Genomic DNA, 14,325 nt, shown 5'->3' with positions numbered 1-14,325 from the left:
CCGGTGAATCATGGAACCGAGGTCTCTTGATTAGATAAACTCAGACAGTCCAGTTGTTTAAGCACCCCAGCTACAGGAGAAGAGCGATGGCTCGATAGATATTGGGATTGCTAGAGGCGAAGTCAGGCGGTATCTGGTGGGCGGTTTGCATATCAGTATAGATGGTTGCATACTCGTCGTGTACTCTGCTTGAAGACCCGGCGAATGGGTAGCGGTAGACTCGCTGTGATTGAGCACATTGCCATTGGACTGCTCTCTGTGCAGTGTGATTATTTTATACAGAGAGGTGAGAAGAATGGAGAGACGGGAGGAAGGAGTATATGGTAAGTTTATTGCATACAAAGTGTAGGGGCAATGGAGAACGCCATATTGTTCCCATGAGGCTCTATATTAGGATACAGGTAATTAGGGCAACAGTAGTCTATAGAACATTTGAATGCCAGTCCAAAAAGGAGTTTAAGTCTTCCGTTCCGCGGTCAGCCATTGCGATGCGAACTCACGAACTAGCCGCCAGCTCGACCGGGTTCAGCACATGCGGATAGTTGGGGTAGTTTGGCTTATATGTCTTCTGGCAGCGACTGTTGTACTCGCCAGTGGTGCTCATGACAACCGCCTCCTCGCTGCCAGGAACACCCAGTCTGGCCAGCGGACCATCGACCGGCGTCGCACGCTCCCACCCGGGTCCGGCAGCGGGATTTTTGATCCACGCCACGAACCAGTCATTCATGTAGTCGGCTAGAGCCTGCTCGGCGTCCGTGACGCCGGAGATCGACTCAAAGCACTCGTTGCCGCCGTGGAAGAACGGCACTTCGCTGCCGTGCGAGGGGCCCAGCCCCGGGATGGGGAGGACGTTGTCGTACTGCCCGAACCACCGGTAGATCCACGTTGGCTGGGCGGCGGCGCGAAGATCGAGGAAGTAGTCGGTTGCGCAGAAGAAGCGGGCGTCGCCGTAGGAGGCGCCGCTCATGGCGGAGACGGAAGCATAATCGGCAGGGTCATAAGCGGACAAAAGCTCATCCGCAGGGACGAAGGCGAGATCTGCGTCAAAGGTGCCGATCCAGCTGCTGAAGTTGGTGTTTTCGCTGCCGTAGACGTAGCCGAAGATCGCGCCCTCTTGGTCGGAGTTGCCGACGATCAGGGGGAGCGAGGTCGGGTACTGGCCCGCCCTGAAACGGTCCGCGTAGCTGGAGAAGCGGGTGATGTCATCGACGATGGGGGAGAACCAGGTGTTGGAGGTGGAGTTGAAGTAGGAGGTCTGGAAGGCGTAGGTATCGACGGCGCGAAGGCAGTCGAGGGTGTAGTCGTCGGCGGTGCAGGAGAGAGCGACGCCTGCGTCGAGCATGTCCTGGACGACCTTCTTGAGGCCGACGCCGGACGGGGTGATGGCCGGGCCAGACTGGGCGTTGGCGGACATCTCGATGGCGCCGGCGAGGAAGGTCGAGGGGTGGCTCCAGAGATAGTGGTCGACGTGCACGCCGCCGGACGAGTGGCCGCCCAGGACGATGTGTGATTTGTTTCCACCAAAGGCTGCAGATTGTGTTAGAAGTAAAGCCTTAGCAAACGGGGAGATAAACCAGCAACAGGAGAAGACTAGATCTCGTACCTTCAATGTTGTCGTAGACCCATTGCAGCGCCAGCTCGACATCCATGATGCCAAAGTTCTGGCTCTGCCCCTCCAGTTCGGGCGCATTCGGCGAGGCGTACAGACTTTCGCGGTAGTTGAAGTTGACGTAGATGACATCCTTGCGCGCAAAGTTGTAGCCCTGCCACTGGGCATTACTGCTGCCTCCAGTAACCATCGCACCGCCATAGATGTAGACAAACACAGGCAGTTCCTGGTTACCGCTTGCAGCATGCGGAGTCCAGATGTTCAGACTCAGGCAGTCCTCGCTCTGCGCCGTAATGGCCGTGCCAGACATCGCCTGCGCGCACGACGGGCCGTACGCGGTCGCATCGAACTTTCCGCCGGGGAACGAGGTCAGCGGGACAGGCGCCTTCCAGCGGTTCTGGCCGGCGGTCGACTCGGCAAAGGGAATGCCCAGGTAGACGTTGGTGTCGTTCTGGGTGAAGCCCTTGACGTTGCCCTGGTTCAGCTGGATGGTCGGCGTGCAGGCGCATGCCTGAACAGCGCCCAGCACAGCCGCCGTCACGCTGAAGGTGCCGCGGATGAAGCCCATGGTGATTGGCACTGACTGACGATCTGCGGGGAGGGGAAGAGGTAGCAGGGCAGGGACTGGCGTTGAAGGGAGAGGCAGGTGATAGAGAGGGGGTAATGGAGATCGAGATCCAGTATTTATACCGGTTGCAGTAAGGATCTGTAGTACCGGGTCTTCTTCGGATCGCGGACGAACCGTAAGTGCGACCTGCAGCTTCTACATCGAATCCATGGAACGAGTGCCTATCAGCCAATCAAAGTTGCAGTTTCCTGCAGCTGGTGGGGATAGACTTGCATTACCACGTGGCGCAGGTACAACAAGAAACTTACCATACCACTATATACCATTTACGAGTCAGGCTCCCACTGCTAGCGCTCGAGGCTACAGCTCGTCTGCAGCTCGCCAAGAAGCAAGTTTGGGACTTTCTGGTGTCTTGTCTTTGCGAAAACTCAGCAGCTGTCAGAATGGGCAGTTAATCGCCATTCTGCAGAAGGGAAACCCGCTGCGGTCGTCTCGACAATGCAAAGAACTAGAGTAGAGAAAGAACGCATTATTATGGGACAAGAGCTCATGCTACCAAGAAGCAGTCTCATGACGTCTAGACCAGCAGCCGAGCCTGAGAGTCCCAGGCTCGTCTCGCTGGCAGGACGAGTCCGGATGGAAAATGTTTATATCCATTAAAATCCACGTGGTTGTCACACATTCCCCTGGATGTAGTGGGGACGTGACAAATAGTTGGCGGAGGAGAAGTGGAGAAAAAGAAAATAGAATAGCCTTGCATCTAATCTGTATCCTGTTTAGTTCGTGGCTCTGTATTCTGCCGTAACTGCACAGTCGAACGGAGGAACGTTTCCTGTTCTTGCTCAGGGCCAAGGAGTAGGTATTGGTCGCTTCCAGTCTAACTGACAACTGGTGTGCATGGGGAGCTTGGCTGCGATTTGGTTTGATGAGAGAGGCAAGTCGGAGATGATATCTTCGAGTCGGCGATGGGTCTTGGATTTTGGGCGATTTCATTTAAGGTTTGGCGTTTGTCAAGTCCTGAGAATGTTTCTGCTTGTGCGACGGCGAGAGTTGCTGAGACATACCAGCACGCTGCGCTCCAGCTGTCTGATCTGCTTTCGGGTTGCTGTAGTGGTATATAAAGTAGATTGTTCACTTTATGAGGTATAGTATATCCCAAGCAGAGCGACTACTAGAGAAAGACTACACTCGGTCTGCTTGAGCAGGCCTTATGAAAGAGTTGACTGCGATGGGGACTAGAATGTGCGAAATATTCTAGATCTGCTCCTACATTGCCGCAATGTGTACATCCGCCAAAGAAGAGTAGAGAGACCAATCTGGCGAGTGCAGTGAAACAACAGTACTTGAAAAACTCCAGTCAGCAGTATGACCGGAAGTCCAGCACGCCAACCGCCTCGACATCGGCCCGTTGGCCTCTGGAGGCAGAGGAGAGGCTCTGATAGACTGGCTGGGTTGCGTGTCTTGTCACAGTGCTGGCATTGGGCATCCGCAGTAAACTGCATCTTGATCACGTCAGATGTGCCACCCCTGCCAGTTGTAGCGACAAGGATTTTCAGATATAATAGCGTATTGACCAAAGCGTGTCCAGTATCATCATTAGCAGACAGTCTTCCACCAATAACTAGGCTACGCAGTCCCCGGACAGCCTGTCGCCGAGTTAGGCAGCAGATTTGGAGGCGGCTATTCGTTCCAGATGCCAGCTGGCGCAGATACGTGCTAGGTGTGTACTGCGAAGTGATTGGTATGTGGAGCGATTCTAAATTCTGCCTACTGATAGAATAGAAGTAATACTCACCCGGGTCATGCTTGTACCTAGAGTCGATCTTCTTTTCGCCCTTTCGGCTTCACCGCGGCATCCAACCAGCCTTGGACCTCAAACGCATGGTGTGCAGACGTTGAAGATGGTTATTGTTGACAGCATTGGAATTGATAGCCAGTCTGCTGCGCTGGGAACACCCAGTAAATGCCGCTCAGGTGCGTTACAGTAGGTGTCGTTGAGCATGGCATCAAAGTTTTGCGCGTATTAAAGGTCAAAGCCGACCAGTTCAAGAAAGGTCGTGAGCTATCCCATGCCAATTTTGCGTAGCAGGGATTTTCAGCCTCTGGATGCAACAGCTTGGTGAGCCCTAGCGACTCCAAGGAGAACAATGCCCCGTAGTGTCGGGGAAGTGGATGAGACTTAGAGTCCGCCCGGAGACTACACATCGCCCCGTTCCACAAGCGTACTCCATAGATTTGATGATATCGAGCGTGTATTCTCGAGCGTGTATTCTTCAAATTTTCCAGCCCCCAAGAAGGTTCGCATGCCGGGTCTCCAACACTACGGAAGATCAAGCTTGGTGGCCACAACATGGCCTTCTTCAGATCCTGGTAGACTGGTGCAGACTATAACGAGAAAACTAGGAACGACGAATCCCACCACCGGCAAATGTGAGGGGTTATCTGTGAAAGCGCAGAGTCGTGGCGCTGAAGAACATATTAGCAGCGTGATAACAGCCAAGAATTTGTGTTCGGCAGTATATAAGACGGTACTATCCGGCCGGACGGGATATTCCCTGGACACTGGAAGATTCTAAGCTTGAGATTGTGCAATGCTGATGTTGTAGCTTGGGCCTACTACCTTAGATTACGGGAGTTATATCGTGGCAGTGGAATAGGTCTATGAAACCAAACCACGCCCCCTCCAATTCGTCTCATAACCCATACTCGCTGAGCCTCAGGGTCTCAGGGGTCAGGCTAATTACTGGCCCCAGCCCATTTTGAGAAGCTAAAAGCTATATCGTCCTCCGTATGGCATGGTAAAAGTCAGACCCGTCTTTGCTGACCTCTAATCCGGCCCTGGCCCGTCATCGGCGTAGGGGCCGCTCACCCAGCCAAAGTAAATTCGCTATTCAGCCAGTAAGCCAAAGTCAATTCGCGGGTCGTAATCACACGAGGAAAGAGTCGTAAATTGTTCTTTATTAGGCCAGTCATCATAGACACTAAAATAGTCCCTCCTGTTCAGATGCATCTTGACCGACCTCAACCAGGGCAGATGCTGCCCGTCCATCGCTGCCTCCGCTAGGTCCTGAAACTGCAGCAGATAATCTTCTTCATTTCAAAGTCTATCCGAGTCCTCCGCCCCGTGGAGATCAAAAAGATTTAAGCCCGTAAAATACCGCAATTGCGTGGGCAGGACATCTTTCAGTCGCAGTCCATCCGAGGGTGTTCCGAGTAAGACCTCCAGCTGCATGGCCAGCCCTTGCAGTCTCGTGGAACTTTTCATCGACCCAAAGTAGCCCTTGATGTGACTGAATTCCTATTCCATGCGCCAGTCCTTTTCATCGTTATTCGTCACACAGATGGAGAGATATGCTAGGGTCGCGGCGGCGCGTTGCTCTATGATTCGCTTCAGTTTAGGCGCGTCATGGGTGACGGGCCTGAAGCACGTTCTGCTCATGTCCTCGAACTTGAGAGATCTCAGCCGGCTGGTAGAGCTGATTATTGTTCCCAATATCTCCACGGGAGGAACATAGTTGATCGCACTGTGGGCATTACTATCCTGGCCGGGGACCATCACAGCAATGTCCAGTTCTTCCAGGTAGGGCAGCCGGAGAAACAGGGCCATGTTGGTAAACTTGTCCGTGCGGGTCATCAGGGCGAGCGACTTGAAGCTCGAGAGCTGGAAGAACAGAATCCATTTTTGGGTCTTCAGAGTCGATCTCGTGGGCCAATTCAGATCGTTCTTCTCCAGGGCCTGGGAATACCCCGAGGCCGAATCGAACTCGGATGCGCGTTTGATGGCTTCTGCTGCTGCAATTATTACCCTCTCGGTCCCTTTCAGCCATCCGTCGTATCTCTGCCTTTATATTGGAATCTGAATCCGGGTTGTCTTCGTCCCCGTCTTCCTCTTCGTCTTCGATTTCGTCTTCCGAGTTTTCCGCCCCTTCGTCCTCTTCCAGGCAAATCTGCTCAACTCGGGCACCGAGACCAGGCTGTGCGATCATTCTGTGGCAGAGGATTTCCACCGCACAGTCTGAAGGAGACCCGAGTAGCCTGTCCAGTAGAGGGTCAATGATAGCTCGGATTGTCTTAAAGACCAGCCGCAGCTTGAATGCATGTTGACGACCATCCCTCTCATCGGCAAGCAGAAGATACAGGTGTATATTTCCAAAGAAAGGTGAATGACCATCTTCAGGGAGAAGAGAGGGAAAGATAGCAGGCTAGTGCTCCGTGGAGTCTGGTTTGTGGTGCTTTTATACTCTGGCGGCATGTGAGGGGTCGATGTAGCCTAACGAGATGGAATACGAGGCTGCACCTAGAGGTGGTCTTCACACTAATGGCAGTGATACAGGCTCTTGTCACTACTCACTACAGATTAGAGGATCTGCAGCACGGCAGTGACTGTACGAAAGATCATAGGACGGCGGAGAGCAGCCTAAGGTTGACTGGGTCGGCCGCTGCCTGCATTTGATATATCCACATGTTACTAGAACTAGGTAGGCATGTCGACGGGCGCGATATGACTCAGCAGGAGTTCGAGCTGTTCACAGTTTGACAGTTTTGGTGCGAAGAGCGTTCCACCCTGATGGCGTGATTTTGGTAGGCCGTCGCTGGGTTCAAAAGACACTGCCTACGGTAGGGGACTATCCCCGCCGCATCCACAGCTAGCATGATGAATACCAGCAAGCCGGCAAGGAGGATGGTTCAGAAGACGAGATGTGCTATACATGCGTTAATAGTGCATTACTGGAAGATATTTACTAGTGGGTGCTGGCTTCAGAGCCAGATAGTGACGGGGTCTTGACCATGGAAAAGCCAGCGGCCCTATATCTTGCCGGTCACTCTACTCAACAGCCCTAAACTCCGCATCACACGGGAACACGTCTCAACATTGCACGCTCAAACTTTCAAAATCCGCTCTAATAGATTCACAGACTGCGCTAACAAAATCGTCCTCCTCTTCGTGAGGCACACCCAGAGCTCCAACCTGCCAATTGACCGCGATGACCAAGTTCCCGCCCTTGACACTAATAATGTTAAACACCAGCGGGCCACTGACCACATTCGCCGGGGTTGCAAAGATCATCTTGGTAATTCTGCATTTGCCCCCTTCTTGAGCAGCACCGTCGAATGCAAGCAAATTGCTCACTTCATACGAACAGTCCCTCTGTTGCCCTACCTTTCCGGCCGTCCAGTTCCTGATGCTCGGCGCATACCGGAGCAGTCCAATTGCCTGGTCCTGGAGACGGGTCGCGCAGAGGGCGAGGTCCTCGGTGATGGATCTGGCGGATAACCAGAATTCATCGCTGAATGTAGACGGAGACCCTTTCTCTGGCAGGTCAGACGGGCGTGGATGGGTCTGGTTGCGTCCAGATACATAAAGACCCCAAGCGCAGCGCGGAATACCCACAGACCTCCGCATATCGACCGCGGTTCCCGAGACATAATTCGTGACATTCTCGTCTGGGAGGACTCTGCTCAAAGCCATAACGATCATCTGGTGTATCAGGCCCGTGAGTTTCGATCCATGTGCCCTTGATGCCCTCAACGCCGTTTGAACAAGCGAGGACTCAATCTCAAGCAGACGAATTCGGCTACTGTTGGGCGTTGACGGGTCAAAGAACATGGGCGAGCCGGTCCAGGTTCCTGCATCGATGGTGGTTACCGCTGCGCGGAGACCAAGCAGCGCGGATAGACATTTTGGTAGGTAGACTGCTAGAAGCGGGCTAAGGAGAAACTTCCATGAGATTGGGAGTCTCGAGGGGGTGTCGAAGGGTGGCGGGAGCTGTTGGGTTGACGGGGGTACCAGAGAGGCGCTGTCATCCTCCACAATGCGCTCTTGCAACGCGTGGAGAAAGGTCTGGTGGAAGGCGTGTCCGACCAAGCCATCGCCCAGGGTATGCGAGAATGAAAACGCTATGAAGACGCGCGTCGTTTGCTCTTCGTGTGAAGGGAGAGGGAGGACGACAATGCGCCAGGGCGGTATATCGGCTGGCCAGGGCCGGTCAAGAATTGGTAGGAGGAACTCCTCTATGGATTTGATTTCTGTTTGAGGGTTGATATCTTCATTATTGATGACCGAGATGTGGTTGTTGAGGTCTATGCTCGGTACTTTCTCATAGAATGGCTTCTCAGTGTGCTTGTCTCTGACGACGACACCAAGAAATGGATACTCCTGGATACAACGTTTCAGAGGAGTAATGTAGGACTTGGCTGCCTTCACGTCGGTATCTGTGTCGGTGACCTCGTAGACCCCTGCGATGACTAGGGCGTTGTAAAAGCCGAGATCCTCACGGCTGATGGTCCGGCGTTCATTGGGGCCTGCCACCTTGTTAGCCCTTACTCTCTTTCGCTGGAAACGCGCACTTGCTTGCAAATCTCATGAACATCCTGACGGTCCTGACTTTTAAGCTGACGAGAACAGGCTGCAGGCCATGGCCTGTATAAATAGCCGAATGAGAGCGGAGCCAATAGGTGTCCATTTATCCCTAGCCAATAATTAAATCACGCTAAATCTCGGCCCCATCAGGTAATCGGATGAATTCAACGACCGTCAAGCCACTATCCCGCAAGAATTTCCCTTTTGGTACAAAGGACGCAGATTGGGGTGCTTTTGTTCTGTACAGGTAACCAGGACTGGGCTGAACAAGGTGCCGCACAGGGTGCCCAAAGCAAGACTTGCCGGGGGCTTTCACTCCTGTTCTATTTCCGTAGTACTAGCTCTGATCGAACTGTCATAATGTCTGTTTGACTAATTAATTATATTCTACCAAGCGGGGATTGAGAGGAGTCCATCGCTTACACCCGACAACCCCTGGAAACCATAACCCTAAAAACTTTCAACTTTCTATAAAAGAAACAAAAGAAACAAAAGTATCAGGTCAAAGTTATTGCAGTTTGAGTATTAACACAGACACTAAGTCGCTCATGGCCTCCTCGCCATCCACTCGTCCATTAATCCTGTCATCACCGACCGTTCAAAGCTCTCACTTCGCGCTTCAGCCCGAGGCATTCAAGTGCTTGTAGGTGCTCCTTTTTTTTTCTCTTATTTTGGCCTTCTATTATATAATACTGCAGTTAGGGCTCGAGGACTACTGAAACAAGACTTAGTAAACCCGTGAGATGTGACGAGGAGACGTTGGAGGCAGCGTAGCTGAATTTGAGAGCACTCGCTGCTGCGGTCCTCGATGGACTGTAAGAAGAGGAGGGAAGTTCGAATCAGAAGAGCCATGTAATAACACCTTTGTTATATACAATTTTATGTTGACATTACTAGAGTTTTATTTGCTCAAGATTTGGCCGTATGCTCATACCGTTGCGCTCTCTTCGGCCGGCCAGGAATATAGGGCTTCCAAGGTCACGCTACTGTGCTTCTTGCATAGCCCCTCTCTGGTTGCAAGTACCTACCGAGATCATCACCCCGTCTAGAAGGTATAGAAGATTTGGGACCTGAGGCAGAAAGTTTGCCTGCACCTAGACTATGGAATGATGGGTTTCTTCGCAAAGCGCCATGTGGATAGCCAACCACCGCAGGGCACATTAAACGGGAGTAAGAAGAAGGCAAAAAAATACATTCTTGGAAGACTGTGCACTTCTGAGGATAGTCCAAATGCTGGGTAGGACGGTCCCATTCAGGATGGATGGGACACTTTGTCAAGCAACGTCATCTTGACCTGGCAATTAGCAAGCTACGAACAAGTAGATACGGCCTGGCTTGCCTTGATTTGGCAAAGGTGGCGCTATAAGTTCCCTCCCTTACCTTCATGTCTAGCCGGATATCGGCTGCCCTCCATCTATACTGTCGAAAGCAAGCCAGTCGCAGGTGTACCTCACAAACTCATTATTTTGCAATAATCACAAGCCAACCAGTTGGCAGACCACGGCCCGCACTACCTACTACTTAGTAAATACTTACCTGATACCAAGCAGCAGATGCGGAAGTAGCAATTGCTCTAGTAGAATATCACTCTGCCCCCACAGAAACGTGTCTTTCTTATTTGTATGCTGGAGAATTTTCCGTTTTCTGTGTCTGTCTTCACTGCAGGAGTGCGGACGTCACTGCACCGAGGGATAGAATACGACAATCCGAAAAGATAGGGCAACTATTGCGGACCGGAGCTGAAGAGGACGTGGAAGGAACCTCTCCTTCTCCGAGTGGTCATTGAAGGGTTCTGGTTAATGACCTATGGCTGATCATTTATCCTTTCAGGAATTGGAAATAAACAGGCCAAGCGAAGCAACGCTCATCCCCTCTAACAAGCAGGGTAGGGGAGTCCCGGTCTTAGGTCGTGTCTAACGAAGCCCTACTCTTCAGCATTCCGTGGATAGCCACTTTCAATTCGATTATGTATGCAAGAGCCCCATGTGCGAAGATGGCGTACATGCAACGAAAGCGGCCCTGAAAGAAAAGAATGGTTAGTAGCCGGTTTCACCTGGTCCCCGTCTTTATGCTTTGGTTGAGACTCCATGATTTAACCACCTAAGTACATCCCGAGTATAAATGCGGGAAGAGAACGGGTAATAGGAGTCTAGAAATGGAGAGACTGGAGCTGCGGGCTTGGACCGTGGTGCGAATATATGCCATGCTGTCGACGGTGCTTTAGGCTGGCATTGCTGTGGATTGTTGATTTAGCGTAATGTATGTATATGGACCATGTACATCTGGTAGGGCAGATAGTAACGCTGGTTGACTGGTCCAGACATATAGATGTGGACGCCACAACAAAACTCAAGACAAAAAATCCTCGAGGTTAACACGCGAAACATTCAAGAAACATTCACAATACACAAGATCAAGTGGCGCGGGACGGAAGTGGGCGCTATGCGATGCAAACGACATACGACGGATCCTTTGCCTTTTGAACAGCCTCATAAACACAGTCACAACACACATCCTCCTTAACAACGTAAGCAACACCACCCTGTGCAATAGTAATCGCCGTTGCCGCAAGTTGTGCCTGCCAATTCGAACTTGCTACCACTATCGATGGCAGCTCCGGTCTTGCCAGATATTCGGCCCAGTTCTGGAGCGCGACCAGTCGATTTGAGCTGGATGAGCTCCCATGCTCCTTCCGGTCGTGGTCATGTTTGCAGACGTGCTTTTCACCAAGAGATGACTGCTCATGGCTGTCAGGTATTCGGAAAAGGAGAGAGCTTTGCAGCGCCTCGAGGATGTCTAGGTCTGCCACCCATTCACCCCGTTCGTGCACACTCACAACAGACTCCAGCATGTATATTTCCCAGTCTTGGGCCCCGCGCGTCCCGACGTCAAGAGGAATGTTATAGCCCGTGTAGGAGAGATGCAAAGAGGTACTTTCAAAGTAGTCCACGTACTCTCCATCCCACGAGTCATGATTACACACATTCCATGTGTCGACAGTGCTTTCTCGAATCCGTGGTGCTGCCGGTGGGATTAGCAGTGCCATTCCACCGCGTCCGATGTTTCCGGTGACGTGGTGGATCTCATGCAATGGGGGCTCTTCGGCAGGGCTGCACAACATGGGCGCAGCAATGAATAGAGAATCATTGCTGGAAATAGCCATGACGGAAGTCAGCTTGTACGACGGAATATCGTATTGTCCCGATTCGAATAGAATTATACATGCAAATGCCTCTTCACGGGTCATGATGAAAGGGATTAAAAGAGACCCGACTTGAAGTCCGATATGCCTCATATCAACGACACGTGAGTATGATTCATCTATGGCCTCTGCTAAATCGTCGTCCATGTCACCGAAAGTGTTTGCCATATCAGTCATGCATAGCTGAGCCTCAAATTCACTCTCCTGCTCAAGGATTACGGGCCCTTCGGCGCCTGCAAACGGATCATGTCGTGACCGGGCAAAGGGTCTGTAGGTTGCAAATCCCTCGGTTTCAACATGCTCGTCCGCGGATGATTCATGGACTGAGAACTCGTCAAGATCATGGATACTTTCTCCAGCAGACATACGGTCCTGCGAGCCACGTTGAGTTAAGGATTGCAGCCAATTGGTAGACGATAATTGCTTCTCAACCACTTTGATATCAATGGTCGCTCCCGGAAGGATCTTGTAGAGATCAACCATGGTTGCCACTGCCCTGAGAGAGGTGAGGTATGGCTCCCCTATTTGCTGCAGTCCTTTATCAAGGGCAATGAGCAGGCTAGACGCCTGGGGCTTGGCCGTTTTGAAGAGCTGAATCAGCCGAGATAACTGAAAAGGCGCCAACTCAGGGGGCGAGATAGTGTCTTGTGCATAAAACAGGGCTGCTTCATTCTCGTTCCCAAGCCAGAACTTAAAGTTATTCGATCTGCCAGTACCGCCAGCTGAGTCCCATTGGAATGCTGTTTTCCCCGCCAGTTTGAAGTTCCTGATAATCTCGTTGTCAAGTGGCTGGACCTTCTCCCGTGGAAGCATCTGGCTGCCCACCTTATTTGGGTTATAATAAAATCGACCCTCAATATCCTCGATGAAGTGCCTCTGCATAAAGCGTTGAGAGGCCATTCTCACCCAGCGTGTATGGCTCAAAGAGCGAAGATCGTCCTCCATTTCATCAAGGGATCGTTTTGGTCGTGGAAGTGCTGTTGCGTACTCGAAACTGGCTGATGGGTCGGGACGATACCGAATCACTATGTCTGCAGGTTCAAAAGCGGTGGTTTGAGCAATCGTCCTCAGACAGTGAATCCTCCCCTCAACGTCCGGGGGCAGCTGCACAAAGATTTTTGGTTCGCTGAGAGCGAAGAAGGGCCGGTCCGGTTTTCCTATGAATGCAGTATACCTTCGGCCCAGGTTGAGCAGCCTCGAGTACACCCGGCGATCCAGATCGTCCGCGTAAAGATGCTCGCTCGCTGCCTCGGCAAGAATAGACAGCCAAGACCTATGAAGGTTAATGGCAGACGTTGTTCGGAAATCCTCCAAGATGGCTGCCTTGACCTCTTCATCCAACTCAATAATCCACTCCAATGCAGAGACTGTTTGTCGAGGATCGACACCCCAGCCGCCTAGAACGCAGCCAAGGATAACTTGGCGGAATTGAGCAAGCGTCAGTCTGGAACCCTCAACGCGCGCCAGCCGGGTTCGCTGGACAGGGTCCCCGTAGTATCGAAGATGCGCAAGTGGGAGAGACCACTGAATGCCTGCGTCATCTTTGGCGTTAGACCTCGAGAGCCCGACGGTCAGAATGCCGGGAACGAGGTCATCGTCCTGCCGGACCATGGGCTGCTTCAGCGTGAGGACGTCCATGTCGGGGTAGAGATGCCACGCAGATAGACCTAGAAGGACGTTGACGCTCCGCAACTCCTGCGACGAGCCGCTGACCAGCAGTTCAATCCCTGCCAGGGTGTCCTTCCAAACCTCAATGACACTGTCGTATGTGCTGGAGCGATTTATCACTCTGAGATCGAATTTGTCAATCGCGAGCCAGAACCTACTCTGCTGAACACTCTTGATTTTATCGGCAACGCACAACCAGGCCCGCGCGCTGGCATCCCAGTCGCGCAGCTCCTTTCGGCTGATCTGCTGCTTAGCCACCACCCACGAAACCATATCCACGCTGCCGCCCTCATTGCACTTAGCCAAAATCACCTGCTTCTGTGTTCTCACAATCTCGTCCCAGATAGCGGTTGCCTCACCCGACTCCCAGATCCGAGCAAGGATGCAAGCCAGAAGATGGACCTTGATGGCCGCCGGTCCCGAAGTCGCCGAAGCCCAGATGCTCGTTGCATCGACGCCAACCTGACTCTCAAAGACTCCATAGTTTGTGTTCCGATTTTCAATCTTGGACTTGATGGCGATCTCCGACGCGCGGGAGCCGTAGGCCTTTATCAGCTGCGGCGTATCCGGGAGCAGAGGATCAAACAATGCGCCCAGTTTACGCGCAGTGGTATGAACTACGCCACTCTCTGCGGATTCACGACGGATTGATGAAAGCGCGTCCCCCACCGGGGAGAATTCCTTGGGCGCTTCGATCTTGAACAGCGAGAAGTCGAGGTTGAAATTGACGAGAGTTGCGGTTGCTTCGCTGATGCCGCTGACAACGGCCGCTTTGAAACTTCCTATTGACATTTCATCAAGTTGCTGTCGTAAGAGGACAGTTGGGTAAGTTATAAGGGCTGTAAGCATTTGACTTGAGCCTGCCCCTCATGCCAACGCTTCGCAAGGCTGAGCGAACGCTACTGCACGCTTGATTA

General features: G+C 52.3%; 4 protein-coding genes across 4 annotated transcripts; all 4 read right to left on the bottom strand.

Moving 5' to 3' along the window:
* Positions 1 to 293: 293 nt before the first annotated feature.
* Positions 294 to 2,238, bottom strand: BDW70DRAFT_172102 (Alpha/Beta hydrolase protein). The gene is made up of 2 exons (XM_073743410.1): positions 1,604 to 2,238; positions 294 to 1,527 (listed from the first exon to the last, which is right to left on the bottom strand). The coding sequence occupies exons 1-2, from the start codon at positions 2,175 to 2,177 to the stop codon at positions 497 to 499; spliced, it is 1,605 nt and encodes a 534-aa protein (XP_073591591.1). The 5' UTR covers positions 2,178 to 2,238; the 3' UTR covers positions 294 to 496.
* A 2,826-nt stretch (positions 2,239 to 5,064) lies between these two features.
* On the bottom strand, positions 5,065 to 6,348 carry BDW70DRAFT_172099 (uncharacterized protein; the record flags this gene model as incomplete). Its single annotated transcript, XM_073743408.1, has 5 exons — positions 5,065 to 5,250; positions 5,356 to 5,475; positions 5,515 to 5,904; positions 5,942 to 6,292; positions 6,346 to 6,348. The coding sequence occupies 5 exons, from the start codon at positions 6,346 to 6,348 to the stop codon at positions 5,065 to 5,067; spliced, it is 1,050 nt and encodes a 349-aa protein (XP_073591590.1).
* Positions 6,349 to 6,651: 303 nt separating this feature from the next.
* BDW70DRAFT_153906 (uncharacterized protein) lies at positions 6,652 to 8,548 on the bottom strand (the record flags this gene model as incomplete). Its single annotated transcript, XM_073739732.1, has 4 exons — positions 6,652 to 6,741; positions 6,873 to 6,880; positions 7,065 to 8,480; positions 8,530 to 8,548. The coding sequence occupies 4 exons, from the start codon at positions 8,546 to 8,548 to the stop codon at positions 6,652 to 6,654; spliced, it is 1,533 nt and encodes a 510-aa protein (XP_073591589.1).
* Positions 8,549 to 10,613: 2,065 nt separating this feature from the next.
* Positions 10,614 to 14,260, bottom strand: BDW70DRAFT_144387 (uncharacterized protein; the record flags this gene model as incomplete). The annotated part of the gene is made up of 1 exon (XM_073738243.1): positions 10,614 to 14,260. The coding sequence occupies one exon, from the start codon at positions 14,255 to 14,257 to the stop codon at positions 10,979 to 10,981; it is 3,279 nt and encodes a 1,092-aa protein (XP_073591588.1). The 3' UTR covers positions 10,614 to 10,978.
* Positions 14,261 to 14,325: the final 65 nt, after the last annotated feature.

Source organism: Aspergillus foveolatus, assembly GCF_047715535.1.
Source record: "Aspergillus foveolatus strain CBS 279.81 unplaced genomic scaffold BDW70scaffold_94, whole genome shotgun sequence".
Lineage (NCBI taxonomy): Eukaryota > Fungi > Ascomycota > Eurotiomycetes > Eurotiales > Aspergillaceae > Aspergillus > Aspergillus foveolatus.
Note: the sequence above shows the minus strand (reverse complement) of the source record. Positions and strands in the feature narration are given on the sequence as shown.